General features: G+C 39.3%; 1 protein-coding gene across 6 annotated transcripts in view; it reads right to left on the reverse strand.

The window, feature by feature from the left end:
* The window catches only part of Fndc3a (fibronectin type III domain containing 3A), a 153848-nt gene that overhangs the window by 83971 nt on the left and 48961 nt on the right, over nucleotides 1-20916 (reverse strand). For all 6 annotated transcript variants that reach the window (XM_021181265.2, XM_021181263.2, XM_029469236.1 and 3 more), the window contains one exon: nucleotides 16918-16993. In XM_021181265.2, coding sequence (XP_021036924.1) covers nucleotides 16918-16993 — 76 coding nt within the window. The remainder of the gene's footprint in view (nucleotides 1-16917; nucleotides 16994-20916) is intronic.

Raw genomic sequence — 20916 nt, forward strand, 5'->3', positions numbered from 1 at the left:
ACTAATTTATTCAATTCAGTATTTCCTGTAATCTACAACAATTATAAAATGCAATCAGTATTTAGGTCCCTGAAAGAATGACTATTACAAGTATGTTCTCTCTACCACCATGGCTGAATTTTAATGCTATTTTCTAACGTTTTCAGTTAAAAAGAGGCTTTTAAGCTTGCAGTTAGAGAAAGGCACCTTCTAAGTATATCCCATGCACAGATTGTACAAATGGAGGAAGAAGCTAAGCACTAATGTGTAAGAGGTATCATCTATTTCCTGACTGTAGATTCCATGTGATCAGCTGCCTCCAGCTCCTGCTGCTGGACTTTGCTACCATGCTGGCCTGAAAGAATTCTGCTCCAAGCTGCTGCTGTCAGAGGACTTCATCACAACAGGGAAAGCAACTAAGTTGCCTTCTATGATATATTTTTATTGAAATATTTATTAAAAACCCATTCAGAATTGTGTATAGTTCCTAAAGTATCTTTTTTTTTTCTAAAGAGCTACAACCAGCTACTATAAATCAGAAATCCTAGTCACTGATTCATCATGTGAATCAGTTACTTAATTATGTAAACTCCAGCCAATGAACAAGAGTTCTTAAGAAAGAGGGTGAGTATCTTACACACCTATTTCTTTTCCTGTCCTTTTTCATTCTGTGTGGGACAGGGTAGTGTGCAACCTTGACTAGAGCAATCTCCTAAGTATGACATAGAGCACAGAGACTCTACCTAACTACTGCCTATCTCTAGGTCAATTTTTATGAGAGGGGAAAAAACAAAGTTCATACTATTTGTCTTGGATTTCTATTGTTATGTCACAGTGACCACAAAGACATATTAGTTCGCTCACAGTTGTGAAATTCAGAATCTGGCCTAGTGTGACTGGTTTCTCCAGCCAAGGTCCCACAAGATGAAAACCAAAGTGGTAGACAGGTTGTATTCTTATCTGGAGGTTGATGTACTTTTCCAAGCTCCCCTGGCATGGAAGAACTCAATCTTAGAATTATAAGCAAAAGGGTACCATGTCCTCCTGACTACCATCTGAGGCCACAACTCCTTGAACACACGCAAAGTCTGTTTCCGGTCCACACTTCCATGTTCAAGGCCAGCACACAAACTCTTGGACTTGTAGAATGCCTCGCTGTGCTCTGATGTTCTCCTGGAAGAGGCCTGTCCCTTTAAAAAGCTCACAGGTAAGATTCGACCTGATTTAAGTCAACTGTATACAGAGAATAAGCCAATCAGAGAAACAAAATTCATCAAAATAAGTTTGAAAAATTATATAAGATTTATACAAAAGGGACAATGACCTTGGACTATCTTTGAATTCTGTAACATTACTTCAGGTCTCTTCTACTTTAAAAGATTATTTAAATGAAATTATATACAGATTATTTATATAATTTGTATTTTTAACAATTGCAATTGTTCAGTAGTAAATATAATTACATTGCTGTGTAACCACCACCTCCAGCCATCTTTGGATGAACTCACCAAGGAACCATCCTCTATTCTCCTTTCCCCAGGCCCTGACAACCACTACCACACATATGTCTCTATGACTGTCTACTCCCAGTACCTCAAATAAGTGGAATCATTTGGCATTTATTTGACCTTTTATGACTGGCTTATTTAACTTAACTGCTACGTATCATTGCATCTGATGCCCATACACATAAAAAGACTGAGGATTTCCAATAGGAGAAAAAACAGAAAATACAAATGCTATTAACATTATTCATTAAAAGTAACTGATTCTGGTTGTCTATATTTTGCTTTTAAACATAACTTGTGATGTTACCCTAATTCAACTGTATACGATATAGTTTCTTTTGAAAAGTAGCATTCAAATAGGTTTCTAGAATGAGGACTATTTCAGAATGTATTCAGGGTGAATTACTAAATAAAAAAAGGGGGTGGAGCTGCATTTATGAATGGACCATCTGCTTGATTCACTTCATATATGAGACTAAGTTTCAAAACTAGTATACTGAGTCACTCTAATAGTACTAATATTTTCCTCAATAAGGGAAATTCTTACAGGTTAATGTTTTAATAGAGTTAGGTGACTTCCAATGGCGAAGAAATAGCTACCTGCATTTTAGGGCATTTCCCAGGATAGTTCAGATTTTCAATGCAATGCATAAAGAACAAAACCCAAGAGTTTACTTTGGCAAATGAAGTTACTAATGCCTACTTATGTGGGAATGAAAATCTACTACATATTATTTTAACCTGAGTTACTTATTAGAGAGAGTTACTTAGACGTTTTAGCAAAGGTCAGACTTGTAGTAATATAGTCCCTGGACCAGTCAGTGGTCCTATAAAAAGTGTGAGCTGGATGGTGCAACCCTAAGCCAAGCACTCCAGAGCCTGAAGCAGGGATGCTACAAATTCCTGCATGGGCTACACTGTGAGATCCTATCACAGGCTGACAGACAGATGGACAGAAAGACAGAATGGCTATGTGCTTATCACCAAGAACACAGAGAATGGGGGAAACCAACACTTGATATGGATAAAGTAAAACCTGCTGTCATGGGAGAAGATTCAGGATCTGCTACTGGAAGGAGGAAGGTATGAACAGAAAACTCCTGATAATATCAATAGCAAAGAGGCAAGGAAAAACAGGACCAGGAAGGCTGCTGACAATGGCCATTGGAACAGCAGTAATGTTGACCTCTTATCTTGGGGGGGAGGGGGAGCAACTAACCCTCCACAGGAGAAAAGAAAGACACCCCAGCAACAGTGCTGTTCAGTAACTGCCACTTGAGTCACTGGGTACTGAAAGAGTGGGGTTTAATGCCATTTAACTGGTGAATAAGAGTCTCAGGACTCTCTCTGGTCAGGAAGGCAAGGCAGAGGATGGTGGTGAAAGCCAGCCTGGACTACACATTAAGACACTGTGGCCAAAGCAAAGCAAAGCAAAGCACCATGATCTGGATGTAAACTGGGCTCTCAGCTTCCCTAAGTGAAGCACAGTTGGAGGACTCAAAAATGATACTGTTCAACAAACCTATATTCACCTCAATACTTATCTACACATGTAAGTCAATTTGTAAGAAAATAGCAATTTTAAATCTCTACATCCAGGTCATATCTACAGCTCACCATTTACACACTATGAACACTTCCATATACCATCTGAACTGGTACTCATGGAGATGACAAGGCTCCAAAATATTCCCAAGTATAGCAAGTCCATTTTGACATACAATCCTAGCAAAGCAAATAAGTACACTAGTATACTTAAAGATGGTTTAGCAAGGGCTGCAGAGATGGCTCAACAGTTAAAGACACTTACTATTCTTCTAAAGGATCCAAGTTCAGCTCCCAGAAACCCATGGCTAGTGACTCAAACCATCTGTAACTTCAGCTCCAGGGAATCTGAATCCCTCTTTTGTTTTCCACAAGAACCTGTCCCCCCGCCACCCCCCACACACAAACCATGAAAAATAAATCTTAAATGTCTTCAGTTTAATATATCAACAGAATCTTGAGGAAAGGGGTATTTTTTTTTTAAATCAGACAATAAGATGAAGAGATAATTTTTGTTTGTTTTTGTTTTTGTTTTTTGAGACAGGGTTTCTCTGTGTAGCCCTGGCTGTCCTGGAACTCACTCTGTAGACCAGGCTGGCCTCGAACTCAGAAATCTGCCTGCCTCTGAAGAGATCATTTTTAAGCAAAATGGAAGATAGCATTCCTTGAACCCTTGAGGTAAGCTTTTACATGCCAGAAGAGGTCGGTATTGTTGTTTATGTCCCTATAAGATCACGACACTTTAGTGGAAGTGTCTCTCCTACACATTCATTAATCAGTGGTGGATACTAGTAAGCTATCTAACTCAGTCTGATCGTGCATGTATAACCACTTATCAGCCCAATTACTCTGAAATGTGCCTCTGCACAAGTATATTGTTAAATTTAAGATTCTCATTCAAAGTACACATTTCTGCAATTAACTAAAGAGGTCTCAGTCTAATTAAGAGTTTATTCCAGAATCAAGGAATCTTTAGTTAAGATGAACACTAGAATTTATCTAATCAAATTTTCTTTCTTTGCAAGAATTGCTTTTATAGTACCATCCAAGCAGAATATGAACACACACACACACACACACACACACACACACACAGAGAGAGAGAGAGAGAGAGAGAGAGAGAGAGAGAGAGAGAGAGAGAGAGAGACGGGAGGATCTTGGTATAAATATAACGAATGACTCCATTTATATGCAGCCAAAACAGATGACCATTCTTCCCTGAGTCAAACTCTTATCTCCTCACATCCTACTGGTCTCACATAGTATAGAAAAAAATGGACCCAAAGTCAGTTCTCCTTTCTAGGTTTCACAGGTCTACATTCTAATAAAAATGGTTTTACATTCATATGTTCTCCTGTTTTAATTTTCTTGGGACAATTCCAATGTGCTAATATTTCTTTCACATGTGTTAATATGATACCATGTAAAATGCATAGACCATCATCTACCCTCAATTTACATTTCTATTTTTGTAGTCTAAGACTTCATTTTCTTTTGAAAATAAGATTCAATAACATGACTCAGTTAGTTCTAGACCCACTAAAATTAGCAGTTTTTATTTATAAAGTTAAGTCTTCCTCTCTTCTAGTAGAGTAGACACTGCAAATAACTATGTTGCCACTGTTTCCCAAGCTCCTCTGTGTGTCTGACTCATCTTTGTGTGATACAAAGAGTGTCCCTCCTATACATGTTGATAATCAAGTAGGAAATAGTGAACAGTTAATCAATTCTGGCTGCAAAAGTGGTATCTGCACTAAAGTAAACATGCATTTAGTTTTTGGTTTGTTTGTTTAAGTAGAGAACAGTTAAGAGTACAATATGGCATTAAGAAGAAATCTTCCAAGTCAGACCACTTTGCTGTGTGCCTTTAAAAACTTAATCCCTCTTGGCTCTCATTGTTGACCTTAAAACAGCTCTTACACACACGTGGCCAGTCTAAACCCTCCTGGCCGTCTTCAATCCATGCCAACTACTCTCCCACACAAATGGTCTCCCCCTCCAAGCTCTGGGTCGCCAACCTCCTCAATGTTAGTGGTGCGTTCATCATACTCAGGGCTTTTTTCATTGTTTGAGAATTTCATACAAAATACAATGAATTTTGGTCAAATCTGGCCCCCAGTCCTTATTCTCCAATTCCTATTATCTGTCTCATCACATTTTCCTCTCATGCTCCTGTACTGTTTTTTTTAAAATGTAGTGTCTCCATTTCTTGTTGCCAATACATGTGCAGATACAGGGCCGCACATTAGAACATGAGCACTCTATCAGGGAGTGTGTGGGAAGGGCGATGACTCCCTCTCCCAGAGGCCATTCACTAACAACAGCTCCCCAGCTATAGTCAGGACATCATGAGCCCCTACCTACTCATACTAAGATTCTCGCTAGCTTGATCATGTGCTATGACTGATGCAGTCACAGATGCTGTGAGCTCATGTATGCAATGACCTACGTCTGTCTATAGCAGTGCTCTACTATCTCTAGCTCTTATACTGTTTCTGTTCTCTCCTTGACAATGTTTCTTGACAGCTACACTAATACATGGTTATCAGGTTGTGGGTGTAAGGATACATATTTATGGAGCAGTTTAACATTATGTCCACTCAGAATAATAGTGGATTCTTCCATAGGGCCTATCAACTACCTAGCCACTGATTCTTGGCCTAGTTAGCAGTATCAGGCATCCAATCCATCTTGTAGAGAGGTCTGCAAGTTCAATCAGGAAGAGGCTGGCTACTCCAACAACAGTCATGCTAGTACTGTATCAACAGTCTTACTCTGGCTTCTTGGGCTCACAGCTGAGCAAGAGTATTAATTCCTTCTCTCTCCCAAAGGCATAGCACCTTGTGGCACTATGCTAGCTAGTCAGTAAAGATGAAGCTTCCAAGTCAGTACCAGCTGCATTCCTCTATATCCTGTGACTGAACTATAAAGTATCTTCCGCCAGCATTACCCTGACACCAAAACTGGGTAAGAACAAAATGAAACAGAAAACTGTACACCAATTTCCCTGATGAATATAGATGCAAAAATTCTCATTAAAAATGACTGCAAACTGCATGTGTTCTTATACATTACATGATCATAAACTATAATCAAGTTGGTTTCATTGCTGGGATATGAGGAAGATATAACATGTGCAACTAACCAACATGCTATAATTCATAAACAGACTAAAGGATGAAGTTATATGAGTATCACAACTCATTAAGAAAAAGGCCTTTCACAGCATCCTGAGGAAGCAAGCTTAGAAAGAAGCACAGCTCAACATAGTAAAGACTATCTACAATGACCCTATAGTCCATGTTCTAGTCTGCCTTGTACTGCTATGATAAACACCATGAACAAAAGCTACCTGGAAAGGAAAGGGTTTACTTCATATTTCAGCTTCTAGTTCATCATGAAGTCAGGGCCTGAACTCAAGGTAGGAACCCCAAAGCAGGAATGCAGACAGAGGCCATGGAAAAGTGATGCTTACTGGCTTGCTCCCCTATGGCCTCTCAGCCTGCTTTCATATACTACCCAGGACCATCTGCCAAGGACTTCAGTTGACAATGGGCTAGTTCATAATGTTCTGGGGGGAGAATCAAGGACCTGTGCAAGAGGCTGTTTATGAGATATTTAGCTAAATCAAAAATCTAGCTGTAACCTGCCCATGTTCTGAGAATTTGTGTGAGGTTGAATTAAGAAGCAATAGACTGGGGGCTGGTGAGATGGCTCAGCGGTTAAGAGCACTGACTGCTCTTCCAAAGGTCCTGAGTTCAAATCCCAGCAACCACATGGTGGCTCACAAACCATATGTAACAAGATCTGACACCCTCTTCCGGAGTGTCTGAAGACAGCTACAGTGTACTTAAATATAATAAATAAATAAATAAATCTTAAAAAAAAAAAAAGAAGCAGTAGACTAAGCTGACAGAGGAAGTTCCCAGACAGCATGACATTGATACTACTAATATTATTATTATTATACTGTAGCATAATTATTACTACTTATTCTTGTATACAATAAAAAAGAGCAACAAATTTTTGTAAAATACATTTAAAATGTGTAGTCTGGAGAGGCATAGGGCACCAGGAAGCTTCAGGTTACAGAGAAGTTACTGCTAGAAAAGTAGTAATTCATATAGCGACTGGTGCCAGTGGAAGAGTCTCTGGCTCTGTACTAATATGGAAAGGTGCGCTGAAGGCAAGATCCCATCTAGCTAAACCACCAGGATGTGAAAGGAAAAGACCAAACAAACAAGTTCTCTGCTCCTAGAAAGCAAATGCCTAGTGGAGGGTTAAACCAGCGTCAGCACAGAGAAGCTATTGCAACTAAGGTCCAAAGAGGCCATATACCCACCCTTTTATTCAATATGTTCTTTATTTACATTTCAAATGTTATCCCCTTTCCAGGTCTCCCCTCCAGAAGCCTCCTACCACATCCCCCCTCCCCCTGCCTCTATGAAGGTGCTCCCCCACCTACCCACCCACTCCCACCTCCCAGCCCTGGCTACTACACTGGGGCATCAAGCCCTCAGGCCCAAGGGCCACTCTTCCCACTGATGTCCCACAAGGCCATCCTCTGCCACATATTTGGCCAGGGACACGGGTCCCTCTACGTGTATTCTTTGGTTGGTGGTCGAGTCTCCAGGAGCTCCAGAGGGTCTGGCCAGTTGACACTGTTGCTCCCCCAATGGGGCTTCAACCCCCCTCAGTTCCTTCAGTCCCTCTCCAATTCCTCCATTAGGGACCCCTCACTCAGTCCAATGGCTGGCTGCGAGCACCCACCTATGTATTTGTCAGGCTCTGGCAGAGTCTCTCAGGAGACAGTCACTGTCAGCAAGCACTTCTCGGCATCTGCAATAGCATCTGGGTTTGGTGACTGTGTATAGGATGGATCCCCAGGTGGGTCAGTCTCTGGATGGCCTTTCATTCAGTCTCTGTTCCACACACTTGTCTCCATATTTCCTCCTGTGAGTATTTTGTTCCCACTTCTAAGAAGAACTGAAGCATCCACATTTTGGTCTTCCTTCTTCTTGGGCTTCATATGGTCTGTGAATTGTACCTTGGGTACTCCAAACTTTTGAGCTAATATCCACTTATCAGTGAGTGCATACCATATGTGTTCTTTTGTGACTGGGTTACCTCACTCAGGATGATATTTTCAAGTTCCATCCAGTTGCCTGTGAATTTCATGAAGTCATTGTTTTTAATAGGTGAGTAGTACTCCATTGTGTAAATGTACCACATTTTCTGTATCCATTCCTCTGTTGAGGGACATCTGGGTTGTTTCCAACTTCTGGCTATTATGAATATGGCTGCTATGAACATAGTAGAGCATGTGTCTTTATTACATGTTGGAGTGGTATAGATGGGTCTAAAGAGGCCATATTTTAAAGACAATAAAAATGTAAGATTGGGGAGGGGGACCATGAGTTCTTCCTTTAGAGAGCTGCAGAGGTAGGTAGCACATGGCTGAGTCTACTTCCTTGCAAGCAGGCCTTGAAAGGTCACTGAATTAAGCTATGGAAATAAAAGTCTGGATTGTGATGGATACTCTATGATGTTGAAGATGCCACAGCCATGAGAAGTCTCCCTAGGAGGGCTAAACAGAGGGACCCGAAACAGCTCAAAAGAGATGCATGTTGCAGGCACCAAAGCTGGAGGGGCACTGCCACCTAAACCCTTACAAAGTGAAGCCCTAGATACTGTACATCTAGCAACAGGACTTAATGTGTGCCTTGCTGGGTTTTAATCTTGATTTAGTATTTCCTTAGGATCTCCCTATGTCTCCCTTTGGGAAGAGGAATATATACTCTGCCACAGTATGTCAGAAGTATGTAATGATGTTTTTTATTTGCTTGCTAGTTTTTTTTTTTTTTTCAAATTTTATGGCTTGAAGTGTCACAATTAACAGATTACCTTAAGTCTCAGAGGAGATCCTAGACTTGGACTTTTGAACAGTATCTGGGCTGTCAAAAAGTATGACAGCTTATGAAGTTGTGCTCAGTGTAATTTGCATCATATAATGGCTATGAGCCTATATGTGTATTCAGAATTAATATTGTGAAAATGGCTATATCACCAAAAGCAATGTACAAATTCAATGAAATTCTATTTTAATGATATTCTGGGTCAACTTGGTCAGTCACTGGGCAAGGGAGCTGTTGTGTAAGCCTGGGCCTAGTAACCTAAGGTAAATCCCTGGAAACCCTTAAAGGCAAAAGGAGAGAAGGGACTCTACAAAGCTCTTGTATATTATATACTGTGGTGCATATGTGAGCACGGACACAGATACCTGATAAATAGAAATGTTTTTAATTCCAATGACAGTTTTCAGAATACTAGAGAATTAATATGGAAACCCAAAACTCTAAATACCTAAAGCAATCCTCGGCAGAGAAAGAGCAATGCTAGAGATACCTCAGTCCCCAATCTTAATCCATTAAACAGCCACAATAACAAGAATCTGATAAAACAGACATGTACACCAAGAGACTAGAATGGAAGACCAGATAAAAACCCATATAGTTACTGCTACCTAATTCTGAACAAAAGCCGTCAAAAATATAAATTGGAGAAAAGATAGCTTCTTTAATACATGATTCTGGGAAAATTGAATTTCCTCACGTACAAGAATGAAATTAGATCCATCTTTTAACTTATATGAGAATTAATTCAGGATGGATCAAAGAGAAGTTCTGTTCTTCCAAAGAATCCAGATTCAGTTCCCAGCACTGATACTGAGTGGCTCATAACAACCTGTACTTCCAGCTCCAGAGGACCCAATATTTATCTTCTGGTGTTCACAAGCACATGGCATACATACACACACATAACACAAAAGAAAACTTTTAATCAAACTTCTAGAAGAAAACAGGTAAAACAATATCATTTATAGATAGAAAAATTCTTTAAAGGGAAAAGAAACTCTGTGCTGGCTAGGTTTATGACAACTTGGCACAAGCTAGGGTAGGGGCAGGGTACAGGGTCAACTGAAAAAGAAAAAAAAAGCCTCCATAAGATCAGGCTGTAGGCAAATCTGTAGGGCATTTTCTTAATTAGTGACTGACTGGGGAAGGCCCCAGCTCATTGTGAATTGTGACAATCCCTGGGCTATTTAGTGATCCTGGGTTCTATAAGAAAGCAGGCTAAACAAACCAAAGGGAGCAAGTCAGTTGACAGCACTTCTCCATGGCCTGTGCATCAGCTCCTGCCTCCAGCTTCCTGCACTGCTGACTTCCTGTGCTGATTTCCTTCAATGATGAGCAGTGCTATGGAAGTATAAGCCAAACAAACCCTTTCCTCCTCAACTTGCTTTTTCCTCATGGTGTTGCATCTCAGCAATAATAACCCTGACTATAAAACAGACTTCAATAGGAAAAGAAATACTTGCAGCAATTGACAATGGGCCTGCATGAAGGTAAAAAGAATGGGAGAGAAAATTTGCAAAGTATGTATTTAACAAGGATGAATAAAAAACCTCTAAGGAGGAACCATACAACCAAACAAACAACAAAAAACAAACAAAAGACCCATAAAATATAATCAACAAATGGGCTGATGAACTAAAGAGACAGTTCTCGAGGAAGAAATAAAACTGGGTAAGTATCTGAAAGTGTTGAAATATCATCAGCCATCAGGAGAACCCTAATAAAAATTTCTACAGGTCTCCATCAAACCACAAAGGGAACAGCTATCATCAAGAAACCAGTTCTAGGAACTGCTGAGGGCTATGCAGAAAGAGGAACACTTGCACATTACTGGAGGGAAGGCTAAGCAGGCACAGTTATTTCAGCAGTCAGTATAGAGGATGCCTGAGAACTGGGGAGACAATTCAGCACGTAAAGGTACTTACAATGTTTGACAACACAACTTCTGTCAACAGAACTCACAAGGTGGGAAAAGAGAACCAACTCTTTCAAGTATCCTCTGACCTCCACCATGTGTATCGTGGCACATTCATAACCACCCACATACACAACACATGCAGATATGCACACGCATGGGCACACACACACACACACACCCCAAAATAAACAAGTTTTAAACCCTAAACTGTAGGAAGTGCTGAGTATATACTCAAAAGATTCTAAGTCATCACACCAAAGAGATAATTACATGTCCATGTTCATTACTACTCTGTTTCTAACAGCTGAGATATGAAATCAGTTTATACATTCACCGAGAGGTGTTTGGAAAAAGAAAATTTGGTAATGTATAGAATAGAATTTTATACACTGGTAAAGAGGAACAAAACGTCGCTTCCAGAAAAGACATATAGAGCTTGAAAGCATTACATTAAGCAAAATTAAGTCAAATTCACAAAAACAAATAATTTTCATATGCAGAATTTATACTTGTATGTAAGATATGAAAGTAGAAAGAGATTATATTATGACAGGGAAAGAAGAGGTCTGAAGGTCTAAGAGGGTAATGTAATATATACAACATGAAAACAGAATGAGGAACTATTTGGCAGGAGGAATTGAGAAGTTCACAGTAAAAGGAAATGAAAGAACTGGAGAGATGGCTCAGCAGTTAAGAGCACTGGCTACTGTTGCAGAGGATCCAGGTTCAATTCCTAGCACCCACTTGGTAGCTCACAACATCTATAACTCCAGTTTTAAAGGATCTGATGCCCTTTTCTGGCCTCTAAGGGCACTAGACACACATGTACATGCAAGCAAAGCATTCATATAATCTATAAATAACTAATGTTTAAAAGAATAAAGTATAGTAATACATATCAGACATATATAAGATATATGCATATAATGAAACACATATGCTTACTTGAAAAATTTGCCACTTACTCTCTATGAAATATGCCTCTTCATGTTGTCAGTAAGCCTCATTTAGAAACCTTGCCTAATTCCTTATTCTCCTTAATATTCTATAAATAAGACTAGGAAAGGCAGTCACAAGCATATGATACAAAGATCTAATAATATTCAACCTACAAATATACTCATTTAATGTTTACATGACCTAGTTTTCAGTGTTTCTCACTAGGAAGACAACATGTTGACTTGCTTATCAAACCATTTTACCACTAAAATAGAGAAACATTAAGTTGTTGTTATTATTATTATGTATGTTTCAAAAATCTCTTAATGTACAATCAAGACAGACTCAAGATAGTATTTTCATTTCAAAAGTAATAATGTATTTAGGCTGAAACTATTGAGTTTCACCTAAAGATGGTCTAAGCTAATATGGTACAGGTCCCATCAAGGAGTTGAAAGAAAGTCAATCTGTAAGCAGAAGGATAAACTGGAGACCAGTCACAAGAGACTGACTTTTCCATACACCAGAATGAAATAACTCAATGATCAAAGGGAGAGCAGCATCAGGAAACCCAGGAGAGTACTCAAAAAGTTCACAGTGAACTGGGCTTGGTGGCACACACCTATAACCCCAGCACTGGCAGGCCCAGGCAGGTCAGGCAAATAGTTTCCAGCTTTCTAGACCATTATCTCCCCTCAAGAGTTCTTCCACATCCTCTAGTTCAAGTTGTCAGCATGCTGTATGGGCCATTTCAAGACCTGTCAGCATCTCAGCTCCATCTCCAGTTGTATTCCCCTTTAAACAACTTTTTTTTTAATTCTAGTCTCCATGGTTATTCAAATAATTCAAGTCAGTCCTTCCTTCTGATGTTTTTAAATACTGTTCACTCTGTCTAAAACACCTTGAGGCCTTTTATCCATCTTGCCAATTGCCGTTCCTTAAAGACAGCTCATGTGAAGAGCTGTCTCCGTTCAAAACTACTGTTAGAGGACCCTCACCATATGTTATTGTAACACCAAATCACTAAATGTGATCACTGTACTGACAGAACTGTTCACTTTTTCATTCCTTAATTAATACACTGGGTATTTGTTGTTGTTGCTGTTGTTGTTTTTAGTCTGGGGTCCAATTCAGGGCCGTAGTGGGCTCTACTACCAAGCTACATCACTAGCATTGTTACACTACAGTATTAAAAGATAAGAACCATGAGTTGGTTTTCCCCCAATTCCCAGGAACTAGCACAGTATACTCAGACTTCATGTACTCCCACGGAAAACATGATTAGTAGTTTATACTTCAACGAAGTGTGCTGTGGTAGAAAGGTACAAATTAAGCTCTGGCCATAACTAAGTGGACCTCACTAATTATGAGAGTCCAATGAAGGTGGCAGCAATTTAGACATATCTAAAGCTTTAATCTAGTTTTTGTTTCTATGAATTCTTCTAAGAGAGACATTCAAACATATATTTATGCTAGCCCTACCTCATCTTTTACATGCTCCTATGGAGATTTTCTTTTATGAGAACAGTAAAAGCCGTAAGGAACCTGTTTTTTCCTCTCAACTCCACTGTCCTGATTTTCATCCCCCGAGGCACTCATTCTCTTGGTGGCTGCTTCTCTGCTGTTGCTGCACTTCCTTCTGTCTACAGCTCAAATCCAGAAAGGGTCTTACAGAGGGGAGGAGAGGAGATCAAATACCCATTAACTTTTTCCCTATAGGCTTCTCTCCAAACCAGTCTTCACTTACTCCTCCTCCTCCTCTTTCACGTGCAGACCTCTCTCGTCTTAGTTATGGGTTCTATTGCTGGGATGAAACACCATGACCAAAAGCAAACTAGGGAAGAATGGGTTTATTCAACTTATGCTTCCATATTGCTGTTTATCACCGAAGGAAGTCAGGACAGGAACTCAAACAGGGCTGGGACCTAAAGTGGGAAGCAGATCTAGAGGCAACAAAGGAGTGCTGCTTACTGGCTTGCTCTTCAGGATTTGCTCAGCCTGTTTTCTTACAGAACCCAGGACCTGGTACCAGCCCAGGGATGGCACCACTCACTATATGTTGAGCCCTCCCACATCAATCACTAATTAGAAAAATGCCCTACAGCCTGATCTTATAGAGGAATTTTCTCAATTGAAGGTCTTCCTTACAGAAAACTCTAGTTTGTGTCAAATTGGCCTAAAACTAGACAGCAGACTTGATAATTCTGGACAGATGCAAACATAAAATAAGAGAGCTTTATTCTTTTTCCTTCATTAAAAAAATCTACACAGTAATTTAAAAACAAAGTTTCCAACTTTTATCATCATCATCATCATCATTATTATTATTATTATATATTATATATATATATATTATTATTATATAGAGAAAAGACTGTTCCCCAGTAAAGCACAGAAATGTGTCCTTGTACAGAATGCTAGAGAAAAGACTGTTCCCCAGTAAAGCACAGAAATGTGTCCTTGTACAGAATGCTCATATAGGAGTCAGCTCCCTTAAGGTCTGGTGAACACTGAGGCAGTCTGTACAGTACACAACTCTTCAGGTCCTGCAGGAGGCTGTTGCTGCTAGATACTAAAATCAAATGAAAGGAGTTATGAAGAGATAACTTACAGGAGGCAGCTACAAACTGACTCTTGAAATATAAGCTGTTTATCATTCTGAGATTAAGCCATCCGTACATTTTAAAATACAATAAAACAATCTGTTTTTTCATCTGCTAGTGTATTGGGGAAAATCAATATTATATTAATTAAAATGCTTTCTTGATTTATATTTATGAATAATTTGAAAGGCACACAAGTAAGCTATGTGATCAGAAATTTATATTCTATGTGATTCATAATGAAAACAAAAAATTCTATTTGAAGAAAAGTTAGTAAAGATGGCAAAGCTTTTTTAATGTCTATACTGCTTAATATTCTCTTGTCTAGATTCTTTCAGGAGTATTGATTATTTGTGTATTACCTCAACTGCAGCACAGATATTTTAGATTAACTTAGTGATATTCTAATACATGTAGGGTTCCAAGTTTGACTTGTGACTCCTGGCTAAGGTATTTTAAAAGATTCACCATCAGGCTCGGCTCTGTAGTGATAGGAAAGGGGCACTGAAAACTGTCAGCCTATGGCATCACAGCCAATGCTAATCAGAGAGTGTGACAAGTCCTTCACCCTCAGAAGTATTACAGTCTAGACGTTAACAAGGTAGGGAGTAACCCACCTCCATGGATTCTTTAATTTAAAGCCATGACTACTAGGTATTAGTCCAAGAACCAAAAAGGATACAAAGAATTGTAAAAAATACAAATCCAAAGTGTTCAGGTACTAGTTGAAAGTGTTCAGGTACTAGTTGAAAGGTAAATTAAACATAACGTACGTAATTTCCTAACGACTGAAAGGAATGCTGCACGCAGCTATAGCACAGGCACCTGGTAAGTCAGTTTCTCAACAGCTGGTATCAAGGGTTTCAAAGTAGTCTAGGCTCACCTTCTCTTAGCAGTTATACCCAGAACTTACAATATCTCTATTTACTGAGTACCTCAGAGGTAACAGGTCCAGTTTCAAGTATAATGTATGCTTATGAATGTGGTGGTGTGAATGGAAATGCCCTCCACAGTCCCACAGGGAGTAGCACTATAAGGTCTTGTTGGAGTAAGCATGGCCTTGTAAGAGTATATCACTGGGGTGGGCTTTGAGCTCTCAGAAGCTCAAACCAGGCCTAGTGGCTCACTGTATCTTCCTGTTGCCTTCAAATCCAAATATAGAACCCTCAGCTACCTCTCCAACATCCTGTCTACCTGAATGCCACCATGCTTCCCACCTTGACAATAATAGACTAAACATCTAACCTACAAGCCAGCCCCAATTAAATGTTTTCCTTTATAAGAGCTGTCATGTTCATGGTGTCTCTAAACAGCAATAAGACCCTAAGTAAGGCAGTTATTCTTACCCTGACCTAATACTGATGGGAACAAGAGCTGAACTAATATGAAATGTATTACTGAACTTAAATAACCTGCAGCACCTTATACCAAGCTACTAAGAAACAGCTAATGTTTAACTCAGCTTCTCTAACTCCAAAGACACTGACTTTTTGTTTGTCTGTTTGCTGACAGGATCTTACTATCTCAGTGATAAGGGTACTGAGCTGTTGGAAAGGTTGGCTTGTTCTGATGGACAAAGGGGGACTTCTGTCCTATGACACTGCTTATCTCTGGCTTTGTTGGCAATCTTTGGGTAGTGAATTTAAGCAAGTCAAAGACCTGAATCTTCATCATATGACATCATACCACATCCCCTCTTGTCCAAGTTTCCCCTTTTATGATACTAGTGACAATGGATGAAGGGGCCACCCTAACCTTCCTGTAGCCCTCACTTTCATATATGAACACAATGCTCACTAAATGGAGGTTGCTTTGCTCCTCCTCTCAGGGGAATGTGGTGATGTCTGGAGAGATTTCTATTTGTCATGAATCACGGAGGGTAAAAAATCACGAGTGTATAGAAGACAGGGACTCTACTAAACCCACTACAATTCATAGGATGGCTCCCAATAGCTGAAAAATATCCAGTCCAAAATGCTAAGGTGATGTCCAGTAAAGGAAGATTGCAGTGAATGTGGGAAAACATCTGAGCTGAGTTTAAAGCAGTTGGGTTAGAACCACCTGGAGTGAGGGGACAAGGGTGAATCCTAGAGAAGGAAACTCGTGCTGACTAGACAAGACAGGTTTGCAGTTAATAAGCAGACTTTTTAAAAAGCCTGAGGAAGACAGCTACAGTGTAGCTCTTAAAAAGAAAAGCCTGAGGGAACCACACTGGAAATAAAAACAATATTAGAAAACAGAATGGACCTTTGGAGGACTGAAAGACCTGGCTAGAGTCACTTACTTTTTTTGACTAATAAAATGTATACAATAGAATTTTATAGTTAGATCAATCAAGAAAGGAGAAAGAAACTAATTAGAGTTCTACTGCAATAGTTAAATGACTGGAGTACTCAAGCTTGTGATTGTGACACAGGGAGAAAGCACAAGTGCACACACTGTTACCTACCTGGAAAAATAAAAGGCAGATTTTCTCTTTGTTACAGAATGTAGCAAATTATTCCTCTTACCTGTAATGCACTGAAACTGTCCATCTTCTCTTCTTATTGTAAAGGCTTCCCCTGGATTAACTTGTACCAGAATAACCTGGAAACAATGGGAAGAAGAATTCATCAAAATGATAAAAGAATCAATCAGTATAGAAAAATGTGCAGCTAGTACTTGAGCATATGTGAGCTAATAAACCTTAGAAAATTGGAGATACTACATTGTGCTTATTTTAGTATTCAATAGGTCATAATCAGGCTAGAAAGAAAGAAAACAAAACAAAAAAAAATAACCTAATGGCAAATTTACTGAGAAGTAAAAAATTTCACTCAGTAAAAATGATGGAGTCAAACCTTACAATTGTTGATTACATATTATACTTTAACACAGCACTTAGGAATTGATAAACTGATAATGAGATTCTACTTGAATTAAGAGAAAAAGTTACATGTAAAAATGTGAATTTAATTTCATCATTTATAAGTAAACTATACTAATTTTCTGACATTTCAAACCTGATAAAACAAAAAACTGGAAAAATGAAATCTAGAGTCCTAAAATCCAGTCAAGATAATGATAAAATTCTTCATTTCATTATCTGTGCAGAATTGATTTCTCTGCTAAGTTTTCTATAACACTGTGATATTCTAAAAGAACTTCCATGTTACACTACTCAAGTATCCCGTCCCGGGAGCACCTCACTGCATCACCAGCTAATCAGTCCTCCCTTAGATGAGGAGTGCTGGCAGCCCTCACCTTAATGTTTCCATTAATGTAGACAACAAAGTTAGCTTGATTTCCTTATGACAGAGATGTAGAAAACAAACCCTGGTGCCCTTTACTCTATTACCTTAAAGTTCTCTCCTATGTTACACCCCCTCTCACAGTCTGGAAGCACACCCTTTCACTGCATCTTGAATATGCCTCAAGTTGTAGCATTATACTGTTTGATGCTGTAGCAGATCTTAATTTGCTGGTTTTTCAGTGCTGGGATCAAACCTGGGCTTTCACACATGATGGACAAGCAACCCACCACTGAGTAAATTGCCTTCCCTGAGAACTGCACTTCTCTGCTTCTCAGCATAAAACTCAGTGTGTTTTATACTAAGTCTTTTGTAAATGGCCTGATTGTGTCACCTTACTATTATTTCCTAGGCTTTCAAGTGTTTCTAGAAATTTGCATGACTGCTCTACATAATTTAGAATAATGTCTTACTATATTCTTATGTTGTAAACATTCTCTCACTTTGTTTTTGCCTTTTACTTTACTAGAATTATTTTCCTATTGTCAATGTTGTCTTTTTCTGTTATATTTTCTATTGTTTCCATATTTAATTTCTTTTATAGTTGTGTGATTTAGTAACAAGAGCCAGATGTATTTATCACACACTTAAAATGTGCTTGTATGTAAGTATGGTGTAAGTAAAATATAGCTAGATTTTAAAAACATCCTAGTACCCCCAAACCCTAACAGTGGAAAATACATCATTAGCAGCTTTTGTGTTTATTTCCCATTACTCCAGTATTCTGGGCATACTGTGTAAAAATAGTATAATTAGTTTTGCCTGTTTAAAAAATTTAAGGTGACTATTAAAGTCTTTTTTTTTTTTTTTTTGGTTTCTATTGGGTATTTATTTCATTTACATTTCCAATGCTATCCCAAAAGTTCCCCACCCACTCCCCCACCCACCCACTCCCACTTCTTGGCCCTATCGTTCCCCTGTACTGAGGCATATAAAGTTTGCACGACCAATGGGCCTCTCTTTCCACTGATGGCCGACTAGGCCATCTTCTGATTCATATGCAGCTGGAGACACGAGCTCCGGGGGTTACTGGTTAGTTCATNCCTATAGGATTGCGGATCCCTTTAGCTCCTTGGGTACTTTCTCTAGCTCCTCCATTGGGGGCCCTGTGATCCATCCAATAGCTGACTGTGAGCATCCAAGTTTTTACATGGTTTGCATTATAATTTCACTGGACAACCTATCCAGAGGATGTATAAATACTTGTTTCTGATTCAACATGACTAGCTGATTTATGTTCCCATCATAATAGGCTGCATCGATCCAAACTGTAACTGGGCAGAAGACATTGTGTCATATTCTGTCGAAGAATCTGCCTTCATTGTGCCTGTGTCCTGAGAACTTAAGTGAGGCTGAATTAGAAAGCAGTGAACTGAGTTATTTGGCAGGAAAGTTTCAAGGCAGAAGAACATTCAGACTGTTCTCTGCTCTTACCCACATCTACCAAAAGAAAGAGCAAAAAGAAGGAAAAGTGTGAAGCTTGGAAAGGAAAGAAGTGTGATCAAGTTTAAAGCCTCAGATGAACAGCTGACTGTGAAGAGGCTAGAATCAATGGAGGGAAACTTCTTGCTCATTAGAACAATAGGAAAGGTGCCCGAAGGAAAGATCCCTACTCACTGAAGGTTTTGTGAAAATACAAACTGATTCTAAATGAGTGAACCTGGACTGAACAGGGTCCCCACTATAGATATTTCCCAAGGACCAACAAATAGAAGATAGTGCAGTTGTGGTCCAAGGGGTACAGGATACATACAGCTCCATCCAGCAACAGAAATGACAGCAATGCCCACAAGGTTCTGGTTTTGCACATGCAAACAATGCAAAGGGTCATGGAGATTTTGACAGTTCTGGAAAACCACTAAGACCAGACAGTATGTGGCAGGGCTACATTCTCTGTAAGGAAACCATGAGAGGCCACTGCATGAAGCTGGGAAGATGAAGATCAAGTTATAATAAAGATCTGGATGTGCAAAGGATCCCAGGGTGCTTGTCAAGGGAAGCTGCAGCACGGTAGTCATAGCTATGTGCTCCAGGCGTCAGAGATAGAGGGATGGGGTTAGTGTTGCCCAAGCCTTTAGAGTCAACCCCTAGATGATTCTATCATCATCATCTTCAGGGTTTAGTTTTTGCCTTAGTGAATTTCAGACTTGCTTTGCTCTAATCCAGTGGTTCTCAACCTGTGGGTCACTACCTGTATTGGAGGGTCTAAGGGCCCTTTCACCAGGGTCACCTAAGACCATCCTGCATATCAGGTATTAACATTAGGATTCATAACTAGCAAAATTAGTTATGAAGTAGGAATGAAAATAATTTTATGGTTGGGGGTCACCACAACATGTATTAAAGGGTTGCAGTGTTAGGAAGGTTGAAAACCACTGGTCTAATCTGTCCTAACCATGTCCCCATTTCTTTTAAAAAAAAAAAACAAAACAGAAATATTTACTCTATTCCATTGTATATTGGAAGCATGCAACTGTGTATCTTAAAAGCTCACAGCTAAGAGATTGTTCAAGTGTTAGAAGAGACTTTGGACTTCTGAGGTGTTTGAGATCATTAAAGAATTTGGGGACGTTTAAAGATGGACTAAAGGCAAACTGCTTTATGAGATGAACATTATTAGACTTTAGGAACCAGAGGTGAAATATTATGCCATAAATTGTCATATATTTGGTTATCAAGTTGAAAGGATGTAAATTTATGGTGGCTGTCTGTACTTATTCAACAAAAATTTATTAACTTCCAAAATTGAAGTTTATCTTATTCTAGGTAGATATAAAAGTGGAAAACAACCAAGCAAGCAGGATGACTCCATAGTGGAGTCTCTCCCTCTAAGGAGATACTGGTGGCAAAAACAAAGTCAGCAAGTCAGCTCTGAAAAGCACTCTGAGCAAGTGTTGCTACAGTGGTGGTCTCAGTGACCCACACCTTACATCCTGCAGTCCTCAGGGTCAAATGCAGGCTTCATCCTGTTATCACAATTACAGACACTGGGCTTTGAGCCCACTGGAAAATTCCCATTGAAACCCATGGGTAACAAGTCCAAATAATCTTTCTGAAGACCGAGAAGTGGAGAAAGAGAGTTCCTGACTACCCCAGTCTTAGCATTATCATAGCTTATTTTGCTGTATAGCTGCTGAATTTCATTTTGTGCTATGAAAGATTTTCTATACGAGTTTTTTGTTTTGTTTTGTTTTGTATTTTTAAATCCATGTTTAGTGC

Source organism: Mus caroli, chromosome 14, assembly GCF_900094665.2.
Source record: "Mus caroli chromosome 14, CAROLI_EIJ_v1.1, whole genome shotgun sequence".
NCBI classification, from domain to species: Eukaryota; Metazoa; Chordata; class Mammalia; order Rodentia; family Muridae; genus Mus; species Mus caroli.